Source organism: Talpa occidentalis, unplaced genomic scaffold, assembly GCF_014898055.3.
Source record: "Talpa occidentalis isolate TD23 unplaced genomic scaffold, MPIMG_talOcc4v2.1 talOcc4.13, whole genome shotgun sequence".
In the NCBI taxonomy this organism is placed as follows: domain Eukaryota; kingdom Metazoa; phylum Chordata; class Mammalia; order Eulipotyphla; family Talpidae; genus Talpa; species Talpa occidentalis.
Genome location: NW_023601322.1, coordinates 81873547 through 81888658, shown reverse-complemented (window position 1 = coordinate 81888658; position 15112 = coordinate 81873547). Strand labels below are relative to the sequence as shown.

The window sequence follows — 15112 nt, the reverse complement described above, 5'->3', positions numbered from 1 at the left end:
ATCTGAGTTTATCGTTTACAGAAAATTGGGCTAAATTTTGGTCATGATTTCTTCCAATATGTTTATGTTTTTCTTCCACCTCACCTTTACCGTGGGAATTCCAATTAGACATTTTCTTTTAAATATCCATGTTGTCCCATAATTCATTGTTATGTATGTACGCACACTCTGTATTTGTGTGTGTTTGTGTCTGTCTGTCTGTCTGTCTCTCGCTCTCTCTCTACTCAGTTTTACCCATTATCTTATTTTAGATGATTTTTTATTGCTGAGTTCTCTAGTTCACTAATATTTTCTTCTGCATGGTTACTTTATTATTAATCCCATCTAGTGTATTCTTTCTTTCACTCAAAGATATTGTTGATTTCATCACTAGAACCCAGCCATGTTGATGGAGTCTTTTTTTCATTTTCCACACCTCCTTAACATGATCAGCCTTTTCTCTGGATTCTGGAACATTAGATATTTCCTTACGATGGCAGTTTTAATGCTTGTATCTTCTAATTTTATCATCTGCATCAATTCTGGGTCAGTTTCAATCATTGGGTATTTCTTCTCATTATGAATTGTATTATCTTGCTTGTTTTTGATTGGATGGCAGACTCTGAGGATCTTAATATCCTCCTGGGTGCTGGATGTCTTATATTCCTAAAAGCATTTTTCAGCTTTGTTCTGGCACGTGGTTGAGGTAGACACAGCAGTTTGCTCTTCAGGTCTTGCTTTAAACATCATTAAACTGGACTGAAAAGAGTGTTCACAGTGCAGGTAATTTGCCCCAATATGAAGGCAAGACCCTTCTGTGTCCTCTAATGTCTTCTTATGCTCCAGCTTTTGGGAGCAGATGCTGGATTCCCAGTTGCCTGTGAGCTCTGAGCATAGTCCTCTCTAATCTCCACCCTTGGGCAGGGTCCCCAGTCCCTTGTGCTGAAAAGGGTTCAGCTGAATGCTGGAGGGAAAGCTCTGGAAGGTCTTGGAGGTCCTCTCTGAATATAGTTCACTCCTCTCCAATACCTGGGCTAAGACCTCAAAGCACCGTCTCCCCCACCCTGACTCAGGGACCCTAGAGCCCAGCTTCGGAGTGATTGTAGGGCCTGCCTTGTTGGTTCCCTGCCTTCTCTGCCCTTCATTTCTTCCTCCCAATGCCTTGAGAGTCATTTCCCCAAATATTTTTGGGGATTTTTAAGTTGTTGGGAGTGGGCAGGTAAATGGATTCCCTGATGTTCCATCTTGGCCGAAAGTAGAGATCACCCTACTCTAGGCTTTAACTTTAAAAAGATTTTCTAAAAATAGGAATGAAAACAATTAGTCCTGTTCTGCCCTCTTTCAGACTCAAATCTTGGGGGCAGCCTGTTCAGTTCTTGTTCATGCCTCTCCCTGGTGTCCCTCCAGGCTCTGTGCTTCTTGCTGCCTCTCCTCAGGAAGGCCCCCTCTGACCACAGCGTGTGGATCAGCACCTGGCCCAGCACTGCCTCTTCACCCCCATTATATTGTTCTTCACAGCATTTATTTCTTTTTTTTAAGATTTATTTATTTATGCATATAAGAACTGGGGTACAGGTCAGAGGTGTGGGGGTGAGAGGATTCACCAGAGACAGAGTGGGGAACAGAACAGGCAGACTGATGAAATATACTGCTGAGGGGAGCAGTGGGTGAGACAGGAGAGGTCTGCTGCACCATGTGGGTAGCTCCCTGGCCAGGGAGAGAACTCGTGCTGCAGAGGCTGCAGACAGATTAAGACAGGTTGCGACTTAACCACTTGCGCCACTAGGGAGGCCCCTCACAGCATTTATTTCTTCACCGCACCATGTTTGGCCATGTGTTTATAGTAGCCCTCCCTCACTAGATAGGGTATGTTCTTGTCTGTCGTGTTTGCAGCTGAATCCCCAGAGCCTAGAACAACTTCTGGACATATTACAGGCCCCATTTCTTGTATGCATATCTGTTAAATACATAAATGAATGAGTGTCAGATACCATGCTTTGTGTATTCCAAACACCGTCATTGCTGACCATCCCCCCCCTTTCGAGGCAGATAATGACTATTTGGAGTTTGCCAGAAAGCAAAACAAGTAAAGGGTTTTCCAGGCAGTGGGACAACATTTATGAGAAACTTAGAAAGATGAAAAAAATCTGGTATGAAATTAAGGAAAATAAGATTTATTAAATTGACTCCATTTCTTGCTTCACATTGTCATGGAAATTCTGATTCACCAGCTTCCTTCCCAAAATGTTTTCCCATAATTTGAAAGAAAAAAGTCTTGACGATATTAGGTATGATGTGCATTTGCAAATGACAACATAATAAAAATATTTCAATTCAAATTATCACCCACTTTCGTGTGTGTGTGTGTGTGTGTGTGTGTGTGTCTTTCCCTCTACCCTGCCCTCCATGAATTCAGTGTTACGAGGAAAAACTGTAGAACTTGGTGATGGAATCATCTGGTCCATAGAAAGGGTGACATTCTGCAAGGCAGCCACTGCGTAATGTGTCCTGGCCCTCAAGAGGGACCACCTTGAGGGTGACCTACTAGGTTGGGTGGCTTAAGTTTGCAACTTTCTCCTGTGGATTCTGCAGCAAACATGCTCTTAAAGTGGTGGTTTTAGTAATGAAGCTTCAAGAAACTGGACTGAGAACATAACTTCATTTATTTCATCCAGCTCAGCAGATGGAAACTACTTTCATTGCTCCCACATTGTGCTGATTTAAATCTGGGACCTAACACTAAAAAGGGTGCTCTGTATCCTATTAACAAAGCCCCCAAGTTGAAACTGTGCTGCTTTTGTTTGTGTTTCTCAGGGTGTTTTTCTCATTCTATTTCTGGCAGGGTCTTTGAAGAAGAATAATTTTCTTTAGTGAATTAGTACACAGAATATTCTTTCCTTAAAAAAATGCATGTTTATCTGAGAATTTGAAGCATATGCATATGTTTTTAGAAGAAAATATTTGACTAATTCACCAGAGAAAAGTATTTTTTAGGGAAAATTCTTGAAAAACCAAGCATTAGTATATAAAACATTAATTAAATTGGTAAAAGAAATTACCAGTTATTTCATTAAGCAGTTTTCTTAAACCAAGTTACACAACAGAAGAATTTTCTCATATGAAGGAGCACAGACACACACACACACACATTGTTAACTGGAGTAAGAGCCTCAATGATAGTTTGTTAGATAATGAAAGCAAGGATTTGAACCTGGGAGCAGTCTGACAGGGTATATATTCTGAGAGCTGTCTCAACAATCCCAAGTTTGGGTTTAGTTTACATAAATAGGAACAGTATGTCCTTGACATTGAAAGTGTAATTATTATTCTTGACTAGAGGCTTCTGATCCCAAGGTGTTTTGACCTAAAGCTACGTTGATGCTATCTCTGCAAACAGGAGGGGAAATGCTGTAGTTGAAATCCTTTCCTTCCTGAGGAATGCAAGGTGAGATGCTAAGACTGTTACCTCGAGTCCAAGTGTCCTTTGACCAGCTCCTGGTCCTCGGTGGGGGTGGAGAAGGCTGACTTTACCCACCAGCAGCAGACTTTGTGTTGCTACTTGAAGTCTAGGCAGATGGCTCCACATGCTTGTCTGCCAGACCAGGGAGGGGATCTGTAGGGTAAGGTAAAAAAGCATCAGGCTTTTCTGCCCTCCCGCCATTAGAATTGATGATGGATCCTTGTGGTCCTGAATGCATGCCTGATGGCGGGCCCTGGAGTAGAGTGTGGGCATGCATAAGTGGGTACACCTGGGCTAAGACTGGGCTTATAAGGGCGGCATCACAGGGATGCCAGGAGAGCAAAGCAGAACCACGAGAAAGAGAGCAAAAGGAACAGCAGAGCGAAAGAGAAGTGGAGGCCTCAAGAGAATGCCGGAGAGCCCAGGAAGAGTGAAGACTCGCCAGGGGCTGGGTGGCCTGCCAGCTTCCCAGCTCCTGGCACCCTTGCCCGCTGTGTACCTGGTAAATCCCAATAAAAGCCTGCAAAAGCTACCCAGGGCTCTAGGACTCCGCCTTACCCCATCTGCTTGATAGTAGAGATCCTGCTCTGGACCTTTCTGCCCCTACAGGATGGTTCCCAGAACATTTTACAATAGGTTTACACGTCTTAGGTTTGACAGCATAATATCTGCTTTCTCAAAAAAGTTGTATTTCATCTGACTGTAGAATTGAGGGGACAGGGAAGGTGGGGAAGGAAGGGGGAAGAGGCACAGTGGACTAGGGTGGAAGACTGGGGGTCTGGGTGGGGGGTGTGGTGTGATAGCATGCACCTGAAGGGGGAGATCCTGCACCTCTAAATCATGTACCGTGTTGTCAACCAATGTATCTCAATTCAAAATAAGCCAAATAAAGGTTGTTCACATGAGCAGAAATATGGAGCTATAAAATCTGTTTCTTCCTACTGAAGGTGTGTGACCTTGTCTGTCCTATGCTAAGTCATTCTTTTTTGGGCTAAAGCAGTCATGCTTTTCACACTCTCCGGTGTCATGTGAGCTCAATGTTAGTTTAGTGATGTTTTTCTCAGAAGAGCAATTGAAACAGCAACTTGGGCATAGCACGTCATTGGACACTATTGCTTCATGCTGGCGTTGACAAACCCCCTCCACCAAACAGGGCTCAGACACAAACTCCTGGAAATCACCAACACCTTCTGTTCAGTCCTGCCACACATCCTCCGTCCCTTCCTCCCTGCACCCCTGTGACACTGTATTTTCATGAACATTTCACAGTATTTCTCAGCCCCAGTTCCAGTCTTGACCCACTGACCTAAGAATCCAGAAAATGTCATGTTGGTGCCTACTAATTAGCGTGCCCAGCGCGCCTCTCCTCTGGCCTTTCAACCTTCTGGAGGTAGGAACACAAGCTGTCACTCAGATCACGCAGGGAAAATGAATCTTTACTGCCTCTTCCCTGTTTTGCAAACAGCAGGATGAGCCCAGCTGAGACTAGAGATGAATATGCAGGTTAGGAAGAAATTAACCCAGAATGCATGAGTGTTTGCATGAGGGTGTCACGAGTGACACAGCCCTGCCCTCCTTGAAAAAAGTCCACGTGGAATGTCCCCGCCTGAGGCTTTTAGTGGTCACTGTTGCATCAGATATTTATTTCAATACCATTATATTCGCTTGGTGAAACATTTTAAGGGAAGAATGTTCTCTGATTAAAAAGTTAAACAGCATTTTAAGGCATTTAACTTTCTGTGGTTTTTAGACATGTACTCGACTGCAGTTTGTTAGCTAGCGTTTGGCCCGAGTGCTCATTAATCAGTGTTGTTGGGCAGGGTCTCTTGAGCCTTCTTGGTTTGGGGGGATCAGCTACTGTAATTAAAGGGATGAAATATATCATGGTCACAAACTTTCCAGCTCAGACAATTGAGGGTTTTGAACTGGTGGAATTAATCTTTTTAATTTTTTTTTCCTTAGGTGTTTAAGATAGAAGTGCTAATGAATGGAAGAAAACACTTTGTTGAAAAAAGGTACAGCGAATTTCATGCCTTGCATAAAAAGGTAACTTCTTTTGTGTGTGTGTGTGTGTTTTGTTTTTTTTTTTTTTTTTTTTTTTTTGCTTTTCTGTGTATGGCAGATGTTGTAATGTTAAGACTACATTCTTTGGGCCTCCCCGGTGGCGCAGCGGTTGAGCGCTGGGTTGCGAAGCTGCCCGCAGCCTCTGCGACGCAGGTTCGATCCCCGGCTGCTCCCCGGCCACCAGAGGAGGGTCCCACATGGCGCGCAGACCTCTCCTGCCGCCCGCTGCTCCCCTCAGCAGTGTACTTCGGTCCTTCCGCCTGCTCTGCTCCCCGCTCTGCCTCTGGTGAATTCTCTCACCCTCCCGCGCTTCTGACTGTACCCAGTGCATGTATAAACAAACAAACAAATAAATAAATAAATAAATAAAAAACATGCCTCTATTTAAAAAAAAAAAAAAAAAAAAGACTACATTCTTTGCTACCCAAGAGCATGAATATTTCTTAGTACAGTAAGATTTCTTTTATCATGAAGTAAGTTTCCTCTTAACATAAAACATCTAGCCCCTTACAGGTATGTTTTCTGTTAAAATCTTTTACACAAATAGATGTGAGGCCGTAGAGCACTGGGTATTGTAGGATCAGAAAGAGTAAGAAGACCCAGCGCCTGTTTTGTCCATGAAATAGTCTCAGTGTGCTTTAGGAAAAGGAGAAACATGCAAATGACCATTTTATAGAGAAACATACATGAAATTCAACTTATGCATACATGCACCTAGAAAAGAGACTGTACATGTGTCCCAGGACTGTGTGGGAGACACGTAAAAGGACAAAGTGGTCTTGTGAATTGTGAAGGGTCGCTCCCTAAATACTGAGCCATTACAGGTCTGAGATAAATAAGAATGCAAAAGAAGAGCTGAATTTTTGAAGAAATGACCAGTAAAGAATAGAAGAGGGAATATTTTTCTTATCTACAAAATTGGAATGTTTTGCAGGCTTAAATTAATATTGGGATGGTGAAATTACCATGATAACTAGAAATACCCCATGAACCTGCCATCACCATGGATGAGTCAATATAATTTTACCACTTTTTTTCTTTTGGTTATATAGGTTTATGTGTCTATATGGTATCGGTATATGTATCCACACATATGTGTGGATATGTGTATGTGTATATTTTATCTATGCATGTAATATGTATACATAATAAATATCTATAGATCTGCAGTATATAATGTACATATTTATGAATGTATACATACATGGTTCGTATGTATATTTTATGAGTATATATAAATATATATTTGCTTATATACTGTATGTATTTTTATGTATAGACACATTCATATGCACATAAAATATGTGACATAATTAAATCTCTTCACTTTTGATGCTTTGTTAGATTAGAAGTTAGATGGGAAGATATTAAGAAAGTATGTTAAAGAGTCTTTTCATCTCACTGAAGACCTCTTAAATCCTCTGAGAAATGTTTATGTAAGTGATGTGTGCCTGGTAATGTGTTTATTCTGAATTAAAATTTTTTGTCATTATTTCAAATAAAAATTCTTCCCCATTTTAAGGTGAACAGAGTATTGAGTATAAACATTAACAGAATATTACTGAAAAATTGTTTCCTTTTGCCTTTTTTTCTAAAGGGGAGCACCTAAATATATATACCCTCTCCTCTTAGGCTGAGAAGAGAGAATTTTACATTCATTTCTCTAGTTAAAATCTCATCCAGTCCAGGTTTCCTTCCAGGAGAAACAGTTCAGGTGCGCACAGATTCAGGCGGCTCTTACCCACTGACTTTTATGAAAGCACCAGCCCAGGGCCTCAAAGAGAAACAAAGCTGAAGTCTGGGTCTCACTTCCCTCTTGTGGAATCCTGGTTTTATTTCCTTTTTTTGAGGAAACTTAGATTCTGCAGAGCAGGCCGCTGAGCACCTCATAAAATAGTCCTTCGCCATGAGATGAAAACCAGAGCTCCATCCCCTGCCAGTCTCGATGGCCAGCGGTCCTGTGCGCGCCTCGTCCCTCACCCCCCAGCTCAGCGCCCAGCTCTGCATGACCTGACACCGCCCAGCTGTCCCCGCCAGGTACTGGGGGCCAGCTCCCCGCGAAGCACAGCTGGATGAGGCCAATTAGGCCCTTCTGGAGCAGGAGGCCGCCCACGCTTTTTTTCCACCATAGTGTTGTTTACCCTGATCTTTCTTCTAATGCCATTTATTTTCTCGTGCAGAAGAGGAACCCCTCCCCAGTGTCCATAGGCAGTTCTTAGATACTCACAACAGTCAGGGAAAAATACCTAGATTTCCTAAGACACTTGTCTCTGATTTTGCAGTTCTGTTCATCGGTTTAGCTAATATTCTTATCAGGTCTAGCAGACTTAATACAGCAGAAACTCTCAGATCTCTAATAGTGCTTGCTTTTAGCAGCCTTGTTCAAGCATCCTTACAGGGACACAGACACAAACATAGCTTTGTGGGGCAGGGTTTTAGTTGGGCTGCGCTATCTCATTTTATGTACTGTATAGTGTGGAGCAGAACTGCTGCTTGAAGTCTCCAGTACTTGCCCTGCTGTAGTTATATTAGATTTGGCAAAGACAAGTAAAAATAATGGTAAGGTAGAAAAATAAACAAATCTAATCTCTGTGTAAACTCTTTATCTGTATAATTCTATGTTAGGAATTAAAGTGGACAAAAAACATTTAGCCAGGTTACATAACTTTACTGATGGTTCCTGCCATGTCATGCAACGTTATCCTTTCATTATGATTTTGTGGTTGCAATTTCCATAGTTGCCATATGAATGCACTTACAGATATTCTCATTTACTTTTTTTTTTTTTTAAATACTCACCTCTTGCCAGTGTCCTGACTTTCTTTCATTTTCTGTTGCGTTTCACTCTTGTTAAAAGTGTTTGGCTAAAGTCCCCAAGTTAATTCTCAGAGAATACATGTGCTTTTAACAGTGCTTTGCCGTTTTAGAGAAAAATGCACATCGCCTCCACATGTATCACAGACATGCAAAAATGCTTCCTGGCTTATCTGCAGGCACATTTTGAGGCAGAAACTAAAACAATTACCTATTTGACAGCTTGACTGGCTATCTGGAGAAAGTCCCTCTAAATGGCTATTATTTCTCCCACAGTTTTGGGATTGTTGATATTAACCTATGAAAACAATATCCCAACTGCCTACATTCTTCCTTTCTGTATTTGGGGGGAAAATCAAGAGTTTTTTCCTTCTATGTGCATGATTTCCCTCCCCTCCATTAAATTTTAGATCATACAGCTAAATCTTTTTTTTTTTTTAAGATTCATTTTATTTATTTATTTATGCAGGCAAGAGCTGGGGTGTAGACCAAAGGCATGGAGTGGGGGTGGTGAGAGGATTCACCAGAGACAGAGTGGGGAGCAAACAGGCAGACTGAAATACACTGCTGAGGGGAGCTACGGGAAAGACAGGAGAGGTCTGCTGTGCCATGTGTGTTAGCTCCCTGGCTGAGGATCAAATTCATGCTGCAGTGGTTGCTGATAGCTTCATAGTGCTGTGAACCAACCCCTTGAGCCACTAGGGAGGCCCCAAATAGCTAGATCTTGCAGAAAATTTGGGGCAGGAGAAATAACCCTCTCTTACCAGATGTATTTCTACTATCCTGTTACAATTCCTATTTTCCTTTTTCTTTTCTTGCATTTTTTTAATGAGACAGATGCTGCTGTGTTAGACATTTTCACACATGGTGGCAACTGTGCTGTAGGATTTACGTGTGCAGAACATTCTGGAAGCAGAATGTCCTGAGCCTGCCTTTACCTCTTCCTGGTGCTAAATTCTTGAACAAGTTACATGATCTGTCTGTGCTCCAGGCTTCCATTTGTGGTGTGGAATAATTAGAATACTAACTTCCCAGGATTGATGTTCAGGCTAGATGAGATCATTTGTATCACATGGCTAACTTCCAGTAACTGATAACCTTTTTACATACGCATGTTTTTACCATATTCAAAATTGTTTCCTTAAGCTAGATTACAAAAGGGAGTGTTCTTTGTCAAAGAGTGTGGTTATTTGTGCAGCTTCTGAGTTGATAGATTATATATATATATATATCATATATATTATATATTATATATAATCTCCAAATTACTTTTGAAATAATTATAGCAGATTTACGGATTTATAATCAAACAGAAAATAAAATATCCATAGCCTGTCATCACCTTTGAGTAAAACTCCCTAATCAATCCTAAATTAGATTTATTTAGCAAATAATATATATTATATATAACATAAGTTATTGTCCCTCTCTTTGGAATTGCTGGTTTATCTACCAGGTATCATTTTTTTTTTCTTTACTCATTAGTTTTTGAGGCCTATTACTAGTAGCCATTTGCCCACAGTATCTTTGGCACTGAAAATTTAAAGAAAGTTAACATTGTTGTGTTGTCTAATATATGGTTGCACTCTTTCAGAACTTATTTGAGTCATTACTTCGAGGGCTACAATGAATATTTGAATCCATTTTCTTTAAGTTTTTCTAGATTGGCATTTTTCAAAGGGTGAGCTTTGATTCATATAAATCAGAGCAGAGTTTGTTAAAGCACAGACTCTCAGGTATCGGCCAGGCATGCAGAATCACTCACAGGCTTTATGATGGACCCAGGAGTCTGCCTGTTAAAACCAGCATCCCAGACGATCTCAGTGCCTGTTGAAATTTGAGAATTCCTCCTGTGTAGTTATGTTTTTAAAAGACATCTCTCAGGTATAACCTTCCCACCCTCCCCTGCTCAATGCACAAAAACCTTGAGGTTTGAAAGCCTGGAAAAGAAAGGTCTTTCCTACTTTTCCTTTACCTCCCATGTCCAGTGTCACGAGTCCTGTTGCTTCATTTTTCAAACTTATAATATGTACCATTTAATTTTTCATTTTCTATTCCTACCATTGCAGTCCAGTGTCTTGCTACCTTAGGTAGGTGTTGCTTTAATCACTTCTGATCCTTGTTTTCTTACTCATTCTCTCACAGACCAAGTTCCCCAATATGCTATTTTCGTATCTTCTCTCACTCCCATACTTTGGAATGAGTCTGTGCTCTCTGCCATATCATGGCCATTGATTCTCAGGCCTATAATCATAAGCCCTACCTTCATTTCCTACTACTGTTGTAAGAAATCACTGCAAACTTGTCCTAAGGCCACACACGTCCGCTTTCACGCTAAAGGGTGCCAGCAGGGCAGTGTTGCTTCTGGGGAGCTCAAGAGAGTCAGTTTCCTTGCCTTTTCTAGCTTCTAGATGTGGCCCAAATTCCTTGGCTTGTGGCCTCCTTCCACTTTCAGAGTGAGCAGTAACCCATCCAGCTTGTGCCTCCATCTTCACCTCTCCTGTTCTTACCTCTTCTCTCTCCACGTTGATACTCCGCCTCCCCCATTGGAACTGCCTGGATCATCTAGGATAATCCCCCATTTTAGGATGCTTGATTTAATCACACTGCAATGTGAACATCTTTTTTTTGGGGGGGCGGGCATCATTCCGTCTTCCCCAAGCCCCTTTATTGACCAGCTTGTTTGTCACTGCTTCTCCTAAGAAAATGCCAGTGGCAATCAAGTCACCTCTCCGCTCCCCGAAGTGTATGCAAACCCCTGCCTCTATCTTTGCCATGGGAAGTGGCCTCCCTCTGTGTTCCTGTCTGTCTAGACCCAGATAAACCTTTTCAGCTTTTCCTGCTCTCCTGTAAGTTTCTTTCTCCGCTAATCTCTCTACTCTTGAACAGAAGCCTGCTCCATTTTGCATAGAAATCTCTATTTAAATTAAAAACGTTAAACAGGGCCTTCCTGGTGGCACAGCAGGTTGAACACAGCGCTGTGAAGCTGTCTGCAGCCTCTGCAGTGCAAGTTCAATTTCTGCTGGCCAGGGAGATACCCACAAGGCACAGCAGACCTCTCCTGTCCTGTCTGCTGCTCCCCTCAGCAGTGTCTTCAGTCCGTCTGCCTGTTCTGCTCCCTTCTCTGTCTCTGGTGAATCCTCTTACTCTCCCATGCCTCTGGCCTGTACCCTAGTTCTCGTATAAAAACAATAAATCTTAAAAAAAAAATAAACAATTAAAACATCTCAGAGTTCTATCTAACCAGAAGATAGGTTTCTTAATGCCGGGACCATGGCTTTTTTCTCTGTGTCTTCCTCACTGACTGCCAGTGCCGAGCTCCTATTAGGCACCACAAAAGTATTTGGCTAAGGGGCTGTTTGGAGAACACTGTGCATACTTATGAATTATTGGATGTTTTGGTTGGGAAGAAGTCTCAATTGTGGGAGTTGAGTTCACTAGACGTTTAACCCCTCTTACACCTGCCCTGTTTCCTCAGCGACTCCTCCTCGGTGAGTTCTAGATGGAAAAACACCGCCACGTGAAACCAAAACCACCCCCCACCCTGTTCCTCTCTGTTCCCTCAGAACCACAGTATCCCTTTAAGAAAATAAAATTGTAGGGTGCCCTCTGGACTGCCCCAGCCCAGGCTGTGGGGACAGGTGAGCTTGACCTTATCAGTGCCAGTTCCATGTCGAGCAACACCTATGCACTGCAGCCCGGTCGTCCACTGTAGATGGTGGTCCCCTCCCCAGCCCCGACGTCATGGCAAGGGGAGAAAAGCCCCCCAGACCCCCCATCCCTGCCCTGTACTGCTGAGCATGGTTGGAGTGTCTTCCCAGCTGGTTCCTGTCAGTTCTGGCCCAGCCTTTTATTCACAGAGATTTCCGGGAAATATGGTGCTGGTTCATTTCTGAATTAGCTGTCCTCATTCTTGCTATTTCCTGCTGTTGGCTTGGGTAGAAGATCGGGTTCTCATATTTAATTTAATGAAGTGCACATTTCAGAAGAACCAAAACACTGCCACAGGGGGCTAAACCAGGAGGGTAGCACCCACGTGGGTCTCTCATGGGGACCCCGAGGATAAAGGGGTGACAATATGGTGGAAGAGATGGAATGCCCTCTCCTTCCCTTAACTTTTTTTTTCTTCTCCAACTTTTTAATCCCTGTGCTTGGGGCAAGTATTTCTGATCCTTTCTGTGGAAAAAACAGTTCCTCTGGCCGATGTAGATGCTGGCAGGTCTAGTTGGAGTCAGTTCTGTGTAAACTCTCCTAACAGTCTACAGCAGAAGAGAGAGAGAGGCCACGCCAGGCCAAGGAGATTGTGTGTGTGGTATCGAGGAATCTGGGAGCTATCTGCGTGGATCAGGAAGGCGTGTGCCTGGACACGGCCTGGCCAGAGCAGTTAATCATCGGATGGAGTGGCACCGGAGTATTTATCTTACAAGCAGCTGAGCCCTCCTGGAAACATATTGTCTTGGGTTTGTCGCTCCTCATCTAATCAATTCATTACTCACCTGCACGTGCTGTCACTGATGCCGGCAACTACGATGACCGGCCTCCTCGGGACTCCTGACATAAATAAAAAGGAAAAGTTTTTTCAGCACGGTAGCCTCAAGATTTAAAAAAAAAAAAAAATTTTAAAAAAGCGCAGATAATGGAATAGCTTTTCTCTTCTGAAATTTAAGAAATGTGGTGATACCATAGTTTTCAAGGAAGCTTCTTTCTGTTGAAAGTAAATATTGGCACATAATAATACACATATATGTATATATACATGCACAGTATGTATATCACGTACAGATAATATATATTATGCACAATATGTCTATCACCTACAGATAATATATATATATATTATCGTGCACTGTATATATATATCACCTACAGATCATATATATTATCGTATACTATATATATCACTTACAGATAATATATATTATCATACACAATAGAGGTCACCTACAGATAATATATATTATCATACGCAATATATATTTCACCTACAGATATATATATTATGCACTAGACATATATCCTTCTTTTCCCCTTCCTTTTCCTTTACCATCTCAATACTGGATCCATCTCATCAATAAATGAACATACTATAATATTTCCCACGTAACAAGATAAAGCCCACTTCCCACTTCTCTTTACCCTGCTGTGGTGACTTCCCCGTCTCCCCTGCAGGGCTGGCTCAGCCCATCCTGGGAGCACTCTTCCACTGAACCTCCCGTATCTCCCCGTTTCTTCCCTACCTCCTGGCTTTTCTTCCCTGCCTCTTGACTCTGGAGGCCCCAGACCCTGCCCTTGCACGCGTTCCCTTTGTAGCATGTACAAATCTCATAAATTTAGCAGCTTAAAACAACACAAATGTATGATCTCTGTGTGTTCATGGGTCAGGAGTCTGACACAGCTTCCTGGGCCGTCTGCCTTACCAGGCAGCAAGTCAGGTGTGGCCTCGCTAGGGTCTCAGCTGAAGTTTGGGCTTCTGAGCTATTTTGGGCGGATTTTGGTTCCTTACCTGTACAGCTGCTGGGCTTCTCTCAGTCACCATAACTGAACCATTGATTCCTTAATTTTTTTTAAGATTTATTTATTTATGCATACAAGAACTGGGGTACAGGCCAGAAGTATGGGGGGTGGAGCACCCACCAGAGACAGAGTGGGGAGCACAACAGGCAGACTGACTGAAATACACTGCTGAGGGGAGCAGCGGGCAAGTCAGGAGAGGTCTACTGCGCCATGTGGGTAGCTCCCTGGCCAGCCAGGGATCGAACTCGTGCTGCAGAGGCTGCAGATAGCTTCATAGGTTGCATCTTAACCACTGCGCCACCAGGGAGCCCCCATTTATTCCTTTATGACAGGATTACCTTTGATTGGATATACTAGCAACCTGACTAGGTGTCTTAAAGAAGTAGGAGTTTGATTATCTCACTTAGCAAGAAAAGTGAGTGTCACTGGGCTAAAATCAAGGCATCAACAGGCTGCAGAGGGGAATCCATTCCCTCTCCTTTTCCAGCTTCTGGAAGTCACCCAGCCACTTGGCATCTTCCAGTCTCTGACTCTGATCCTCCTGCCTTCTTGAATAATCCTTATGAATATGTTGATCCCACCTGGAAAATCTAGGATCATCTTCCCTTGTGCAGATCCCTAGTTTAGTTTCACATGCTAAGTACCTTACCATGTAAGGTAAGATTCACAGGCGTTGGATGTGAATGTGGTAGGATGTGTCTACCAATAGCATTTCTCTTTATTTATATCGTCCCTTTAGACTGCTGCCCAGAAGGGATTAGCCGAGAACCATCATTCACTTTTCATGAACAGAATTTGGTCCTAATTTTAAGAATATTGAAAGGATCAGTCTCTTTTTTAGTTCTTTCTATTAGTTTTATTCAGAACTTTCAAGAAACTCTCCATATGGGGTGGTCTAGTTCATGTGGCATTTGCAGGGATGATGGTTATAAACAACTGCTTTGTTTTGTTTTTTTATGTGAAAAAAAATATGTAGAAAGATTTTTCATCAGAAAAGTGCTTTGTCCAAATACATATCATTGCATTAATCAATGTCTGGAAATATAAAATGCTTTACTTCTTTTATAAATTCATGTCTGGAACTTTTAGTTTTTCAGAAACACTAATTCCAACCTGAAATACCAGCTAATATCAACAATAGAAACAATTGCCAAAGACAAAACATCCTAAAAACCAAAAATTTAAGACAGCTAAGTGAAGAACTTTTTGACAAAATTTCAGTGTTAGTTTTCTTTTCCTCTCTTCTTATGAGATAGCAGTATTCACTTTCTTTTATTGGCT

General features: G+C 42.2%; 1 protein-coding gene across 3 annotated transcripts in view; it reads left to right on the top strand.

Moving 5' to 3' along the window:
- The window catches only part of SNX24 (sorting nexin 24), a 130955-nt gene that overhangs the window by 62892 nt on the left and 52951 nt on the right, over nucleotides 1-15112 (top strand). For all 3 annotated transcript variants that reach the window (XM_037509457.2, XM_037509456.2, XM_037509458.2), the window contains exon 2: nucleotides 5402-5485. In XM_037509457.2, the coding sequence (XP_037365354.1) occupies nucleotides 5402-5485 (84 nt within the window). The remainder of the gene's footprint in view (nucleotides 1-5401; nucleotides 5486-15112) is intronic.